At 43.4% G+C, this 16,410-nt stretch overlaps 1 protein-coding gene across 4 annotated transcripts in view; it reads right to left on the bottom strand.

Moving 5' to 3' along the window:
- The window catches only part of PPP4R3B (protein phosphatase 4 regulatory subunit 3B), a 455,240-nt gene that overhangs the window by 22,194 nt on the left and 416,636 nt on the right, over window positions 1-16,410 (bottom strand). For 2 of the 4 annotated variants that reach the window (XM_085612383.1, XM_085612382.1), the window contains exon 14: window positions 10,910-11,094. In XM_085612383.1, the coding sequence (XP_085468509.1) occupies window positions 10,910-11,094 (185 nt within the window). The remainder of the gene's footprint in view (window positions 1-10,909; window positions 11,095-16,410) is intronic. The other 2 variants (XM_085612385.1, XM_085612384.1) reach the window with 1 other exon arrangement.

The following is a 16,410-nucleotide window of genomic DNA, read 5'->3' as shown; positions in this document are numbered from 1 at the left end:
CATTCTCATATCAGTTCAACTTCTGAAACAAGACAAAGGTAAAAATGGAAATCACTGGGTATTTGTTCAGATAAAATGATTTTAAGAGTAAAGAAAGTCCGACAGGTCAGTAGAAGTTTACAGTCTATAGAGGTTAATTTCACATCATGAATAATATATAAATTCTGCATCCTGTTAAAGAATTTGGATTTTTAGGGCTATGTATCAAGAGTACAATTTTAGCCTTAAAGACAAGGAGTGAGAAAGTAGCCGGACATGAGCAGAGGAGAGAAATTAAAAAATTTACCTAAAGTAAACTAACTACTAACATATTTGAACCCCAGGCAATTTATTTCTATGGAAGACCAACAATTAGCTAAGATAAATATCTATGATTTTATCTGCAGAACATCATGGCAAAAGTCTAATTCTAGCAAGATGAGTCAATTCAGGACTTTTCTTTCTTTTTTTTACTTCTTTAGAAAAAGTCGTTCTCTACTGCTACATTAGAATGATCAATATTACAAAAATGAAAGATAATACTCTTATGGCAAAAAAGTAACACCATAAACTACAGAGTGAAACCGTATGTGTTATGCAATCAAGGTATCACAATATAAGAGGGAAAGCAAAACAATTCAGCTTATAAAACTTTATAAAAGCATAGAGAAATGACCAAAAGATAATAAATAAAAGCCCTCTGCAATTTTGTATTAAACGATGAACTGCAAAATGCTTTTATAAGGCAGATTAACCTTTCTCTCCGTCAACCATGTTAAAGTACACCAAGAACTTTAAAACCAAAAGTGACCCACTTGGTATCATTACACTCCCAAAGTGAAACTGAATACCGTAGTCCACCAACAATCTCCTAAAGACATTTCAGTAGAGTTCAGTAAAGCTCCTCACTTATCGTCCACATGACCAATACACATCAGAGGACAATTCCTCCATACAAACAAGTCTAAGCCTAAAATAATTTTTGTCACATAGAATGGAATTAAAATAACGTCTAGCGTTACAAAACCCATTTACATATAAGCACCATCTATACTTTTCTCACCCACACACACAAGCTCCTGAAATTGGCAACAAACAATATTTTGGTCTTGAAAAGCATAGACTGCGATAGTAGTCCCAAGGACAGAAGGGGAACTATTTTTATGTGGATGTACTTCTTGTAAAAGAGCAGAACGCCTTCACCCACAGTGAAATTAGCTAACAGATTAACCCCTTCAGTGCCACGCCCTTTCCCCCTCCTGTGCCGGGCGTTGTATTAGTGGGTGGGGTTCATGACGAGATAGTCTCGTCATGGGCACAGCGCAACCATGCTCCATGACGAGACTATCTCGTCATGGGCACAGAAGAGGTTAAGTGGGAGGAAGTAAACAAATGAGACAACAGACGGTAATATACACAAACTTACAGTTCCACCAATAGACATTAGACCAAAACACTAAATCCGTAGCAGAAATTATAGCTCTTCACTTCACAGTTGTAGAGGATTTGCCAAAGGCCTGAAGTTCAAGCTGGTAAGTACTGCCCTTAGTGTTGCTTGTTATCTAAGAATGTCAAATAATTAAATGGTTACCAGTAGAAGCAGTTTTGCAGCTTGAAGAGTTTTTGGGATTCACATGCTTTGCATTATTCTGCCATCTAGTGGGTGGGTCCGGAATGGTCTCATTTCTCACTTTTTCCACGTGGTATAGTTGACCACCATTTGAAGGTACGTCAGTCGCTTGTGTGATGTCACAGTGCCCCGGAAGTTCCTGTGCATAGTTGCCATCTTCCGATTCCTTTTACTTCTTCTTTGTTCCTTCTTTCCCCACCTGGTTGCATCATCTCCCATTTCCGGGGAGGCGGGTGGGTTGCATGAGAATCCAGAAAACACTTCAAGCTGCAAAACTACTCCTACTGGTAAGTAACCATTTCGGTTTGCAGCATGAATGCCTTTCTGGATTCACATGCTGTGCATTAGATTATGCAGCAGTATCCTTTCCCTTGGGATGAAATGAGGAAGTGTTTGCAAACAGGTGTTGTAGTACCTGTTGTCCCATCTGTGCTTCCTTGTTCATTTGAATGTCCACAAAATAATGTTTTGCAAAGCTGTGTGGTGATGCCCATGTTGGTGCTACGATGATTGCATCCAGGGGCACATTCACCACGAAGGCTCGTGTTGCAACCTTTTTCCTAGTTAAGTGGGCTCTTAGGTGTGTGGGCAGTGTCATCCCCGCCCTAGAACAGCAAGTCAGTATTATAGCTACAATTTATCTCAAGATTGTCCCTTTAGTCACTGGGGAACCCTTGGTTGTCTTGGCAAAGGAGACAAACAACTGGTTTCCCTTACATAACTTCTTTGTTTCTTGTAGATAGTGCATTAAAGAAAAAGTTATTTATCTTTGGTAACTATGTATCTGTAAGAGACGTATGTTAGTTGTAGATTCCTTACCTTAGAATTTCCCCCAAGTGTCAGTCTGGATCTGGAGATTTTTCTTTAGCAGTACCCCTGCACGTCGGTAGGTGGTGTCAGTCGACTTCCCGTCCGTCGTTCTGATCCCTGGGATGACTTTGCGGTCCCTACTTAGAACTGACGTCAGCTCGTAGCGGCATCTGACACGACTTTCCACACCAGAAGCGCAGAGCCATGCAAGACACTGTCCACTGGTGCGCCACAACTAGGGCCCTGTATGGGAGTCCCTGTCCCTAGAAATCAGTGCGCAGAGCAGGGAGGATGGTGGGGCGGTAAGGAATCTACAACTAACTTATGTCTCTTACAAATACATTGTTACTGAAGGTAAGTAACTTGTTCATCTGAAAGAGACAGTTAGTTGTAGATTCCTTACTTTAGAATAGATACCCCAGCAATGCCATCCCCAGAGGATAGTCTGCGAACCAAGTTCAGATGAGAAGTTCCTGGAGGACCGAACAGGTCAAATATCCGTCCCTCCGGACTTGGCTGTCCAGCCAATAATGTCTGGTAAGAGTGTGCAGGGATGCCCACGCTGCCATCTGGCAGATATCAAGGAGTGTGACTCCATGTGCCAATGCAGTGGTTTCTTAGCGAAAGCATAGCAGATTTTTATACAAAAGACAACCCATCGAGAGATGGTACATTTCAACAGGCTGGGCTTTCTTGGCACCTACATAGCCAATAAAGAGTTGATCATCCACCCAGAAATCTTTGGTGCGGTCAAGGAAGAATGACAGCACACGTTTAGGGTCCAGACGGTGGAGTCTCTCCTTCTCCTTGGAAGGGTGCAGAGGTGAGAAAAAGGTGGGCAAAGTGATAGATTGGCCTACATAAAATGGTGTAACCATTCTACTTAAGAAGAAACAAAGGACTTGTTCTATGCACCACTTTGTCGGTTTGCACAAAGAAAGGAGGCTTGAAAGACAGAGCTTGAAGCTCACTCACCCTGCGAGCAAAGGTGATGGCCACAAGGAAGGAAGTTTTGAGAGTGAGGAGCCTGGGAGGACAGTTATGAAGAGTCTCGAAGAGAGCATACACAAGGTATGTAAGAACAAGTTTCAAGTCCCACTGTGGCATTATGAAAGGAGATGGAGGAAACAGATGAGTAATGCCCTTAAAGAATCTAGTAACAATAGGAGACTTGAACAAGTATGGCTGATCTGGCAGCCGAAGAAAAGCAGAGATAGCTGCAAGATAACTTTTGAGAGGGACCAGAGCAGTGCCCTGCTGGGCCAAAGAAAGTATATACAAAAGGACCTCTGAAAGAGGGGCAGAAAGGCGATCCACAGCCTTTGCTGTGCACCATGCCACAAACTTGTTCCATCTACAGGCGTATACCAAGCTTTGGGTGCAGGGGAGCCTTTTGACGTCAGTCTCCTTACCAAAGCTGGTCACGAGGGAGAGGGGGGACTGGATGCACACAGCAGGCGCTGTCGTGGAGGGCAGCAGAGCAAACTCTGGACACGAGGTCAGGATCATTGGGAGACTTCACGGCACAGGTGAGCCACTCAGACTAGGGCAGTGGGCGTCTGGTGTAGAGTGGGCTGGAGACATGGATTTGCCTGGAAGTCCTTGGAGTAAGTTTCTTTAGGACAGGTCTGCTGTCCACGGGAGATTTGAGTCTCTTTTAAAGGCAGCAGTCCCCCCAGGGGTTTCAGATGTTCTTGTCTGCATGACAGGTCACAGGATCGCAGAAGCTGGAGACAGGTCAGTAGGGCTGGTGCCAAGGCAGTTGTAGTCTTCAGTCTTCTCTGCAGGGTCTTCTTTCTTCTTAGGTAGTCACAGATCTTAGTTCTAGGTCTAGGGAGCCACCTAAATCCTAATTTAGGAAGGGTTTTAGGGGAGTAGCAGGTAGGGCCAATTGGCACATTAACTGGGATGACTACACCGTCTATTATGCCACCCTCCTCTGGGAGGGGGGAGAATAGACCTAGCCCTGAAGCTGTGCTTCACCTTGCCTGCCGCACCTTAGGGGTGGAGTTGGCAGAGGGGGGCAGATATATTCTTTTGAGTTTTTGCTGCCGGTTTTCCCTGCCCAAAGTGGGGGTGTAAACCAGGGGCTGCCATCTTCTGCTAGGGTGGGGGAGGCGAGGTGAGGAAGCACAGTTTTCAGTCCCTGCCATCTTGAAGATGGGGAGACCCCTCCAATCAGGGCTAGGTCTATGCCCCCTCCCATAGGTGGGTGGTATAATAGAGGGTGCAGTAACCCCAGCTAAGGTGCCCATTGGGCCACCCACTATACCCCAGCCGTACAGACCAGTCTCCAGCTTCTGCGAACCTGCAACCTGTCTGGCAGCCAGTGACATCTGAAAACCCTGGGAGGACTGCTGACCGGTGCTGCTGGTGGAGTATGTTTGGTGCCCCTTTGTGGCCCCCTGTGATTAACTTAACTCCCAAAGCTTGGCCCCTGCACCTAATCTACTTAACTTTAAGCAGTATGTCCATTGACCAGCATTGGTTCGAGCTCACATTTTGAACCCTGCACCCAGCCAACCCTGTGTCGCGGGAGGTGCAGTTTGGGTGCTCATCTGATCCTTGCTGACTTGTGGCTCTAAAGACTGGGATTGTAAGTTCAATACTTTCCTGTTTAACTGCAATATTGTTTTTCCCATAGAATAACATTGGACTGTCTGAAAAGTTTCTAAGTGCCAATTTTTCAAAGTGAAAAGTATTTTTAATTAAAAACGTACTCACCTGATTAAGAAGATCTAGGTCTAAAAAGAAAGAATTTTTTTTAATGAAAGTTGGAAAAATTGGACTGAAATAGAACCTAACATTGAACTTAGTAAACCAATACTGCAATGGTCATTTATAAGGATGGAACATTTTTTGCAGGACCTTAATCCCACACATATAAATGCAACAAGGGAACTTGTGGGGCAACTGTTGGATCCCAAAAACCGTAAAACAATTAGTGGTTGGGCCTCTTTTTTATGTAGTCAGGAGGTAGGTAAACATTATCTAAAAGCTAAGAAAAAATTGCAATCTCAGCAAGGGCCCCAGGTGACCACACCTTAGCCTGGGATCAGATTAATAAGTTTCACCACTCTTTATTGAAAGCGGCTCATCTCAGACGGATGTAATACTACACTCAGGGGCTTCTATATAGAACGACAGACTTTTTGCAAAAGATAAACGCCCAGATACCCGCAAATTGCTTCCGATGTAATATGAAGAAAGGAGGAAAGTGGACACATCATCTGGGAATTCCCAAAACTGAATACATTTTGGGGTGAAATTAATCGGTACTGTAAGGATAGATGGAAGGTTCAGCAGACCCCAGACATTCAGACTGCTGTGTTGGGATATTCTCCAGACCGAATAGCTGACCTACTGCAAAAACCCCCCACAAATTTATAGCTTGGATTTGGTAGCTCGTTCATTAATTCTTCAAAGATGGCGGTCTAGCGATATCCCAACTCTTCAATATTTACTTTGTAAGGTAAATGAGGTCAAGGAATGTGAAAGAAAATATGCTCCAAGATCATGGTCAGAGGAAGTTTGTGAAGTTGTGAGAATATGTGGGTTAAATGCCATGGAATTTGTCTCGGCGTATATATCTGGTTGATTAGTATACGAGGTATATAACATGGTTTTATGAAATGAATGTTTTACATATCTATCGATCAAAAATATGCAATATTGTGAATATGTTTTTCTTTTCTGTATATATTTATTCATGTGGCCATGTGGGACTGTGCAATAATTGTATGTCAGTATTATGAAATGATGAACTATTCCCAATAATTTTCAAAATTTCCTAAAATTGGTCTTGATTTCCTCTGTGCGTTTTGTGTCCATTATTGATCAGTGCAAAAAATGTCTTCCACTCCTCTGTCTTAGGCCTAAGGCTGCTCACACAGGCTGGCACTAATAGAGCACTTTGGGTATTACATTGAGCCCTGTACACTTTTGGAGAACCCCTTGACTCTGTGCACGGTATAACCACCTAGTGGCAATATCATATACAGAGCCAGCGTCCTACACATTGTCTGACTTTAAAAAAATAAATATTTTCAAGCATTTAATCCACATGCGGGACAAATGGATGCTCTCCATCAAATTGAACATTTAGTATATGTTCCTGTACTTTGGGGTGAAAACATATACCCTACGGCTTGCATGTGTGCAGAGGTTAAAGCTAGTGTTAATGCCTCGTGCTGATGGGTCAGCTGCATCTAGGGCAAACCTGATGTTAGAATTACTTATTGTTTTCCCATCAGCCACTATTTACTTGTTTTACTGTGCAGTTCAGATAAGTGCTTTATAAACTCCTTCATTGCTTCCCACTTACATCGATCATATCTGGACAGGAGACTTGTTGAATTAGGTATTCTCTATTAAGTTGCATCTGGAAAAGCTACCCTTTTCCCTTCAGCATCTATTCTCTTGGATTCTTTATATGGAGGTAGAGAATTGTCAGCAGCTTCTGCAGAGGCCATTTTATGGGCTGTATGCATGACTAGTGCAAGAAAGTCCTGCCCCTCCAGTGTACTGTGGATTCTGTGGAGCCGACTTATATTTATTTTCAATGAGAGGTGTGACTGCTTTTGCTTTAACAGTATCTTTAAATGTCTGCTCAGGTCTTACTCATACCCTCAAGCATGGGCAGGTGTCTGACAGACCTTTCGGTTTCAGATAATATCTCAAATAAAAAGTCATGCTCTTCCTCCTCTGTGTGCATTTGTAACAGATGCAGAAGAGCTGCTAGTTGCATGACACGATGATACTGCTGAGTGTAGGAAGCTGGCTTTGTATATACTATACCAAAGTGAGGCATAGTGTGCACAGAGTCCAGTGGAACCCCAAAGGTAGGCAGAGGTAAAATTAGATAGCATCTCACTTTCTATTTGTGGTAGTGTGGTCAAGCAGTAAGGCAGTATCAGAGGACAGTCTTAAGCATTTGTTGTACACACTCAGTCAGCAAATGAATTCACACACTCAGAGTGAACTTCAGACCAATTGTTTTTGTATGGAATTTTTTTTATTTTCTAGAACCAAGCAAGCCTGGCACAGGTAAGCAATACATACTATACAGCAGTAATGCAGTTTGTTAACAGTTGAATTGAAATTGTGTATGCACTTTGTTTCGACTCACAGTATGGTTTCACAGAAATGCAATACTTTGTTAAATGCAGTACATAGACTTGAATGGACTTTAAAGTAAAATTCTAGGTAAGTTACTTTTGAGATTACTTTTCTTACTCAGAGTAGTATACCTGGATACTACTCTGACATTTCCTGTAAACAGATAAGTAAAATCGTTTTTGTTAGCTAGTGCAATTTTAAAGAATTTCTTTAGGTTTTTGAAACTCCACACTTAGAAACTTTTCCAAGAAAAACAGTCAATGTTTTCCTATGGAGGAAAATAGTGTTATCGGTTTTGAGGTAAGTATTTGGTAGTGGAAGTTTAGTTTCTGGGGGTAGTCTCAGGGGTCCCCCTGGGTCAAAGATGCCCTCTAGTTACACCCTCAGCTGCACTAGGGCGGCCAGGTGCAGAGTGCTGAGGCTCAATGTTATCAATGGGGGACAGGGGGCCTCCGGTTGATGGCTGCGGACATTCTGGATTTAGGCTGCAGGCGTCGGCTGGAGGCTTGAGGTAGGTCAGGGGTCGCCAGATCTCTTGTCAGGATCGTCTGGGTAACCTCCTCGTGGTGTTTGCCCACTCGAGCTTGGGCCTTGGACGGCGGGTGCAGAGTGGGGCGGATCCGCGGCGTCCGGCCAGAGGTTGCAGATGAACAAATCCGGTGTTCACGGGAGACAAAGTCTGTGGGGTTGTAGGCAGGCAGGTCCTCCGGGGTTTGAGGGTGCTGGCTGCAGGACACACCGGTATTTCGCAGGAGCAGGTTCAAGGTAGAGACAGGCAGGTAGGGCTGGGGCCAAGTCATTGGGTGTCTTCCTCTTGTTAGCTTCTGCACAGCTTTTCGGTCATTCTCCTTGTAGTTTCTTCTTGTCTGAGAAAGCAAGGTTCAGGGGTGTCCCTAAATACTAGATTTAGGGGCGTTACAGGTAAGTAAAAGGCCGGGACAAATGGAACCTTCCCTGGGGTGGGTACACCCCCCATTATGCCACTGGAGGGGGACATGAGCCAGTCCCTGGTTGGCTGAGTCCCCCCCCATCTGCAAGATGGCGGGGACTGAGAGTTGCTTCACCTCGCCTCCCCCACTTGAGGGGTGAAGTTGGTAGAGGTGAGCACACCTTTCTTCCTCACTTGTTTTTTCCGCCGTTTCTCCCGCCCAGTGTGGGGGTCAGAACCAGTGGGGACCAGCTGCTGAAAGCAGCAAGTGGCCTGGGGAAGCTCACAAAGGCTGCAAGCCTTTGAAGCTTCCCCTTCGTGAACCCTGCCCATCCTGGGGGAGGAGGCTTGGCACCTTGTCCCAGGATGTGCATTGTTTCAGGCCCCAGAGAGCAGCAGGATCTTGACCCAGGGGTCCAGAAACATGTCTGGTGGTGGCAGCTCTAAGATGCCCTCTGAGTGCATTTTTCATTAAATCCCACACTGGCATCAGTGTGGGTTCAATGTGCTGAGAAGTTCAGAATAGCCATTATGCTGCTGTGGAGTTCGTAATGACAAACTCCCAGCACCGTATACTCTTAATGGAAGCACTGCACATAAAATGTCTAAGAATGGCCTTAGACACTGTAGGGGTACAGGGAACTCACCACTGGTGTAGTGCACCCAGCTAGAGGGGTGACTGATCTATGCCAGGGCAGTGGGTTGTAGGCATGGCACACATCTGTGCGCTATGTCGATTCTTTAAATTGTTCTGCACCAAAACATGCAGTCTGCAAAGGCAGTGTGTAAGGCCCTTAGAGGCCTTCTCTGGTCACAGTGCCCTGGGTACCTGTAGTACCATTTACCAGGGGCTGACCTGTGGCCAGAGATGACAATTGGGTTTAGGCTTCACTGCAGTTTTATGGAAAGAACATAGGCTCTGGGCACCTGATTAGCAGGAGCCCAGGGCTCACTCAGTCAAAGGACATCAGCAATTCAGCTACAAGTGGGGGCAGCCATGCAGAAAGATGACACTTTCTCATACTGAGGTATCGTCTGGTGGAGAGAGCTTCACAGGATATGGTTAGAGTTCTGGGTCCTCCTGTGGGTGGATTATATAATCCTCCCAAGGATTCGCCAACGTCCACATCCCCAGCTGCCTATATGGTTACTCTCGAGTCTTCCAGGATTTTACAGCTCTCCGTTTCAGAGTCCGTGTCTTGTAAGGCACGGGTCAAAAATTGGGGTGGTAAAGGAGAGTATGGGTGGTGGTGCTGTAGATAATGGTGGGAAATGGGGTGGGCTAGGGGTTATATGCCTAAACATTTTGGGGCTTGGTGCTGGAAAAGAAGGTGGTGAGTGAGATTTATCTTCAAATGTTAGTCACCCTTTATTTAGAATTGTAGGAAGGCCTGAAGCGGGGGGCTGAGTAACAATTCATCCAGAGTCCGGATAAATAGTTTTTGTTTTTCATCTACCACAGCAATTCTCTCCAGAATTTACCTCTCAGAGGTTTCCAATCTGTGTGTCTGAGAAGTCTGGGCCTTTATCCCGGAATAGTAGGATGGTGAGTCTTCAACCTCTACTTGGAAGTGGGTTTGTTGGCAGATTGTTAAGGGGTTGGCAGCTTTCAAGCCAAAGGTCTGAGTCCATTTGGTGCTGGTGCTGCCTGAAACTTTTATTCCAAGCGTGGCCTCTCTTTGGAAGGGTGCACCACAGACAGTGACGTATAATGAGGGTTGATACCCTTTGCCTTGCTCAATGCAGAGCTTGTCCAAAGAGGAATACGACTCGAGGGTTTTGTTCTACTTCAACTCTGGGTTTAATGCCAGATTCCCGTGGGAGCGGTTCTCTGCCTCATTAGACAAATGTGTGGTAGAGAGTGATCTGTAGGAGCCATTGGGCGCGAGATGTTGTCTTAGTCTTTAGATTGTCAACATCAATGCATTCAACCTCTCCCATCCGAAGTTTAAGAGCAGTAGGCCGCAACTTCTTTCTTCTGCTGCCTGTGTGACAGAGGGCCTGCTTGCTGTTCTGGCTCAACCCTGAGGATGTCCTCGAAGTCTTGAACGTCTTAGATGTCGCATGTGTCAGATAACCTTTCCTGCTGCATCTAGTTATGTGCTCCTTGCTGTTTCCTTTACATAACAGAGTTATGGTTCTGGCTTAAACACCTGAAGCGACATGATATTTGTCCGTTTTGATTAGGAAAGCATGCAACACATAATCATTCGTGGCATCCAATATGTTTTTCTCCTGTTAATCGTTTTTGTTCTGTGAAATTGCTCCTGTTCTTTTACGTCTGTGTAGTTTCCAGTCTTACCAGCTCATAATTCTCAAAAGATAGGACTATGTACAAACTAACCCAAAGTACTCCATGTGAAAGATTAGGACAAAACTTAATTAATAAAAAAACAGACAGATCGCACCATGATGCAACTAAAAGTTTAGGTGAGAATAAATACCTTTTTTAGTTTCCATAAATTTTTCATAACTTTCTGGAAAATCATCCTCCGATTTAGATTTTTCAACTGGTGGCACAACTGCTTCACCCTCTTCATCTTCATCTTCATTGAACCACATATCCTCATCATCTTCCAAAGCTCTAGCATCTCTACGAAATCTGTTGCTACGCAATATAGATGGTAAACTGTAAAATACATCCACAGAAAACTCAACAATAATATCAGTTTAAGGAAAAGACGTCAATGGTTCATTTTAGTAACATAGTATGAATATTAGATTTTGTTGTATTATTGATAATTCATTAGATTTTCTGCAGATTTGTTATTGCTACAATAAACAAAAATTTAAACAAAGGAAAAAAGCATATACAATTTATAGAAGTTACAGATCTAAATATCTTGCATCTTTTCATTAACAGTTAAGACTTCAAGTACATGCTCCGTAATTTGTTTGCTGAATTACTTACATTCTAGTTTGGCTGATCATCATTTGAAACACTGTACGCATTACTCGAAGACAGATTCTACTAGCAAGCTTTAATTTTTTTTTCAGCCGTTTTATATTGTTTGAATTTGGCCCAAACGCAGAGAACGCTACATGAACACCAGATTGCATTACAAAAGGTCAGATAAAAAAAAAATATATATATTCATGCACAGGAAGAATAAGGGATTTGTCTGGAATCACAGGATGTTGAGCAGACGCTAGGACTTGAACTTGCTTCCCCCTTACAAATTCGGTAGCTCTGGCTGATAGGTCACAACTACTTAATTCTATTCCTCATCTTCTGCAACTGAACATATTTATCTTATGAGGCAACTGATCAGTCTAGACCTCAATTTCTGATACCTGTTACAAGGACAAAGCTATATTTCTGTCTTTGACAAACTTACGCTTAAATTGTGAAAATGTGACTACTCAAAGCTGGATTAAGAAGTGCTCCTTCTTATCTCACCCCTTTAAAGAAGTGTTGCACTCTGTGGGAAAAATTATCTCCAGATTCAAAAATATTTGACCACAGCTAACAATTTCTTTAAGACCTTAACTGACTTCCGACTAAGACCAGAAAGAAATACAAATCGGCTTACATTACCTACAAGGTAATAACTACAAGCCAGTGTATCTACTGTCCAATGTCAAACCAAGTTGTATCAAGACTGTAAGAAGCTGGCAAAAACTCACACTTGATATTATAAAATTTTATAAAGTCACAGCCATACTCTGGTGCAGCAACTGCTTTGCGGAACTCTAGTAGTTGAAATAAGAACAGCTGACACTGTTGGGTGGTCGGTCCCTTAGGAGCTGCCTAGCACCAATAAGTGGGGTGCCGGGCCCATTGCAGCAACCAAATCCTGTTTTGAGTCCAATCCAGACTCAAAGACCGAGCAGCCGTTGTAGTGAGGAAACTGGGTTAACTGCAGACTTTGCTAAGTTAGCATAAGTAGTATATGCTTGGCTGCCATTCTGCCGCTTTTGCACACAACACTACATGGCTCTGTTCTTGTAAAATACTTTGCTGGCGCTGCTTCACATGAGAACTGTCTACCTTTCACATATCTGGGCACCATGCTCTCTGTCTGCACAGCGTGTTTAAGGTCGAATAACAATGTATACTGTTGATTCACTTTGGTCAGTCCCACGCACAGACATAACATGAAGCAAAGCGGCACAACTGAAACTCGGGTGCTTTTTAATATTGCATTACTTGCATGAGAAGGCACTTGGAGAAAACCTTGTTCAACATAGAAGAGCTGTGCTGATCCTGGGATGTAATTCATTGAATCTGATTTCGTAAGTATGGGGTCTCGATGAAAAAGCCCAGAGGTCTTCTATAATTATTCTAAACTAGCTCATGAGCACGGGGAGGGTGGTAAAAGGCGCTATAGTCCTGTTTCCACTGTTATTATAATATGATTTCCCTTGTGTGCTTTATGGAATTGAAACAATGCTAAATATATTGTTCTTATGCATTATGCTGCTCATATTGGCTAGAGTACTACACCTTAGAGCACGTTAGTTAAAAATAAGCATTTTAAACTATACAGTGTCTCTGATTACTCACATTGTGGACAAGTATGAGTGTGAATGAAAGTGTGTCTTGTTTCCCACTATTTCTGAGAGTTTACTAAGTCGCATGTTCTAGGTTGTCTAATCACTGGTTGCTTCGCTGTAGTATGGAGAACGAATGAGACACTATTGCTAGTCGGATTGGGGTTTTGGGCACTAAGGTGGCTTTTTTTGGTACACAACAATACACCTAGGTCCTGGTTTCCTGCGCATAGTTCTGTGCATGAGCAGAATCTCTGCAACATGGCACCCCTAACATTTGGTCTGGTACTTATTTACGAGACGCTTTAGTAGTGCTTCTACTTGTCCACAATACCCTCACTCCTGTTTTCCAGTAAACAATGGTGACGGCATAACCTACCTGTATTGATACTTTCTAGGTCTTTTCAAGCTTGATATTATAAAATGGTTTTCTCATTCATATGAATTACGAACCTGTTGCGCTGCCAAGCTTTTAGGCGGTTTTCCTTTTCTTAGTCCTTATGGCTGAAGTTGATATTGCGGTGCATGGCCGCGCACCACTCAGTCGTCATTTGACTGCATATGGAGTGCCAGACACATGCATCGCATTTATCTTTGTGGTTGGAGCCAACCCGGCTTTCCACTTGGAGGTATTTTATTCATGGGTAACCTTTCCGGCAGTGAATGGAGATGGTTTGCTCCATGCATACGCTCACTGCGATACCTATTTTATATCGGCCATATACAACACTCGAAGTTCCGATTTCGGCATGGCAACATCGTATTTGGCTTAATGGTACCCTCCCCCACACAGTGTGTTGTGTGCAGATTTAGGTTCCGTATATAGGTTTCCTGATGTATGCCCTTATATAGGTACAATTCACATTGCCCTCATTTGGACATAGAAATCCGGACCTTATTTAGACATTGTCCGTACAAACCAAATACAGGTATGGCCACCTACATCCGTCCATCCACGTCACAACGAATTCTTGGAAAACCAGACCCTTAAGCCTTTAGGAATTTACCTCAGCTTGAATGGAATATGCTACTTACCAGTATGCATCTGTTCTTGGCATGTAGAACTGCAGATCTACACACTATGCATAGATCGCCATCTGGTGTTGGGTCGGGGTGTTTGTACTTGTTTTTGTCCTGGAAAGTTTTTGGAAGTCACGAGGTTTGGGACTCCTCCTTAGGATCATAGTGCGCATGGGCATCGGCTCCATCCTCAGATTGTTTTTCGCCAGCAGGGAAATGATGGGGCTTTGTAAGAAACAGGAAGATGCCCTTGTATACTGTATCTAAATAAGATAATACTGGAACAGATAAATGAAGCCGGGGAGGCGGGTGGGCGTGTGTAGATCTGCAGCTCTACATGCCAAGAACAGATGCATACTGGTAAGTAGCATATTCCGTTCGAGGCATATGAGCTGCAGATTACACACTATGCATAGATTGTATAGCAGTCCCACTCGCTAGCGGCGGCCACCAATATCTGCTGCAGTAGTCTGAAATAGGGTTTTGAGTACAGCTTGGCCCACACTGGCTTGTTTGGATTTCATTACAAGACCGGAGGCTACATTATGCAATAACTTTTATTGCCGCTCAAGAGTGCTGCCCTTTAAAGAGTAACAATTGCATCATAATAAAAAACATTCTAGACAGCACAACAAAGTGCCATGGCAACCGGTAAACTTCCTCTTTTATTCGCTGCTCAGGGACAGTTAAGTATACTTTCTTCCATCTCCCATATTATGGTTCAAATACGCTGTTTTATTCTTATATTATTAACATTATTCTTTTTCTAGTAGACAAGGTAAGTAACCTTATTTCTATCCTTAACGTTTACTAGCTTTTACCCTATCAGGTAAGTTTTAATCCCCTTTTTCACCCTTCCAATTTATGGTTGGGTTATTTACTTTGTCGCTATATATTGTACTGTTACCCATTAAGCTCAACAATTAATTATATTTCCGGAAGCTAGACGAAGCATGCCTATCTCCGCTTCACAAGCCGAGAGTCATCGGTGTCTCTACCAAACTAGAACTGTATTAAGCTAGATTTGCTCTAATCTAAGCGTGCCGATCTCTGCTTCACAAGTTCAGAGTCATCGGTGTCTTTACCAAACACGAACTGTATTAATTAGCGAAGGATGGTCACGCTCTAATGTGAGCACTCCTTTCGCTTCGCTATATCCTCAAACAACTGTGTACTTAACTTACTTTGATTCAAAGGAGATGGCACCATAACAAGTTTTTCCCCCGTAGCGCGCATGTTCAAATGCGCTACATACTTCCGCTTTTACAGGATGTGACCCGCTCACAAAAATGAGCAGGAGTCACGTCGTAAACTCTGAATGACCCACACTACCAAAATTGGGATATTTCAAGCCTGAGAAGGAGGCTTGTTTCTGCTCGCGCTGTGCATTTCCATGCCAACGCGAACCGGCCTTTTTCAGCTCATAGGAATTGAAAATTGTAATATCCTTTGAGTCTTTAATTTATCGAGTTTCTTATACCAGATAAGTGAGACTTTTAAGTCTATTAAGATTTATTGAGAAAGCTGCTATAATTTGTTAATTTTAACACATTTAAACTAAATTGTCAGAGAATATAGGTGTTAACACCCCTCACAGAGAACTCTCTAATGAGTCTCTTTGAAAAAAAATTAAAATCCTCCCTAAAGGAGGCAGTTGAAGCAGCTTTATGTAAAAGAAAAAGAGCCACCCCAAATGAAGATGACGCTCCTTCTTCGAGTGAGGATGACCCCCTCCCTAAAAAAGATGGTAAAGTCTTGAAGAAGACAAAACATTTGGAAAATAAAGACAATCTTCGCGCTACAACCGAAGTAATCCGAATTATTGGTAGCCCGCGCGCTACAATTGAACAAGGTGTCCCGAGCGCCACAAGAAGAATAAGCGACCATCATGGCGCAAGAAGCTCAGGTGCCGTCCGCGGCACAAATAGACAAGGTGTCCTTCACGGCACAAGAGATGTCATCTCCTATGATGACGATGACTATTTATCCACTATTGATGACACTGATGAGGCTGACGAATATGTCTTTGATCCTTTAGAAAAATTTGATGACCTACTCTATGAGGATTTAAATCAACCCTCCACCTCAGGATACATTAAGGACCCTTCAGGGGTGGAAATTTTTAATCCCTCAAAAATTACTCATCCTAGAGGTTCAGACTGGTGGGCCCTTGACCACGTAGCCAAATTGATCAAATTTTGGATAAGAAAACCACTTGAGAGGGAGTCGCGTAACCTAATGAGGTCCGAATGCCCTAGACCCTTTTTAGACAATAAGGCAGGCATGACCCCTAATTTAGATCCCAAACTTTTGACCTTCCTTTTCAAAACCGGAAGGAACCCTCGAAAGGGACTTGAACGCGGTCTCAAACAGTGTCAAGATAAGCTACTGGACACAATAGGCCCTCTTGCCAGAATCTTGGACCTCGCAG

Source organism: Triturus cristatus, chromosome 6, assembly GCF_964204655.1.
Source record: "Triturus cristatus chromosome 6, aTriCri1.1, whole genome shotgun sequence".
Classification (NCBI taxonomy): domain Eukaryota; kingdom Metazoa; phylum Chordata; class Amphibia; order Caudata; family Salamandridae; genus Triturus; species Triturus cristatus.
This window is presented reverse-complemented; position numbering and strand designations above follow the sequence as displayed.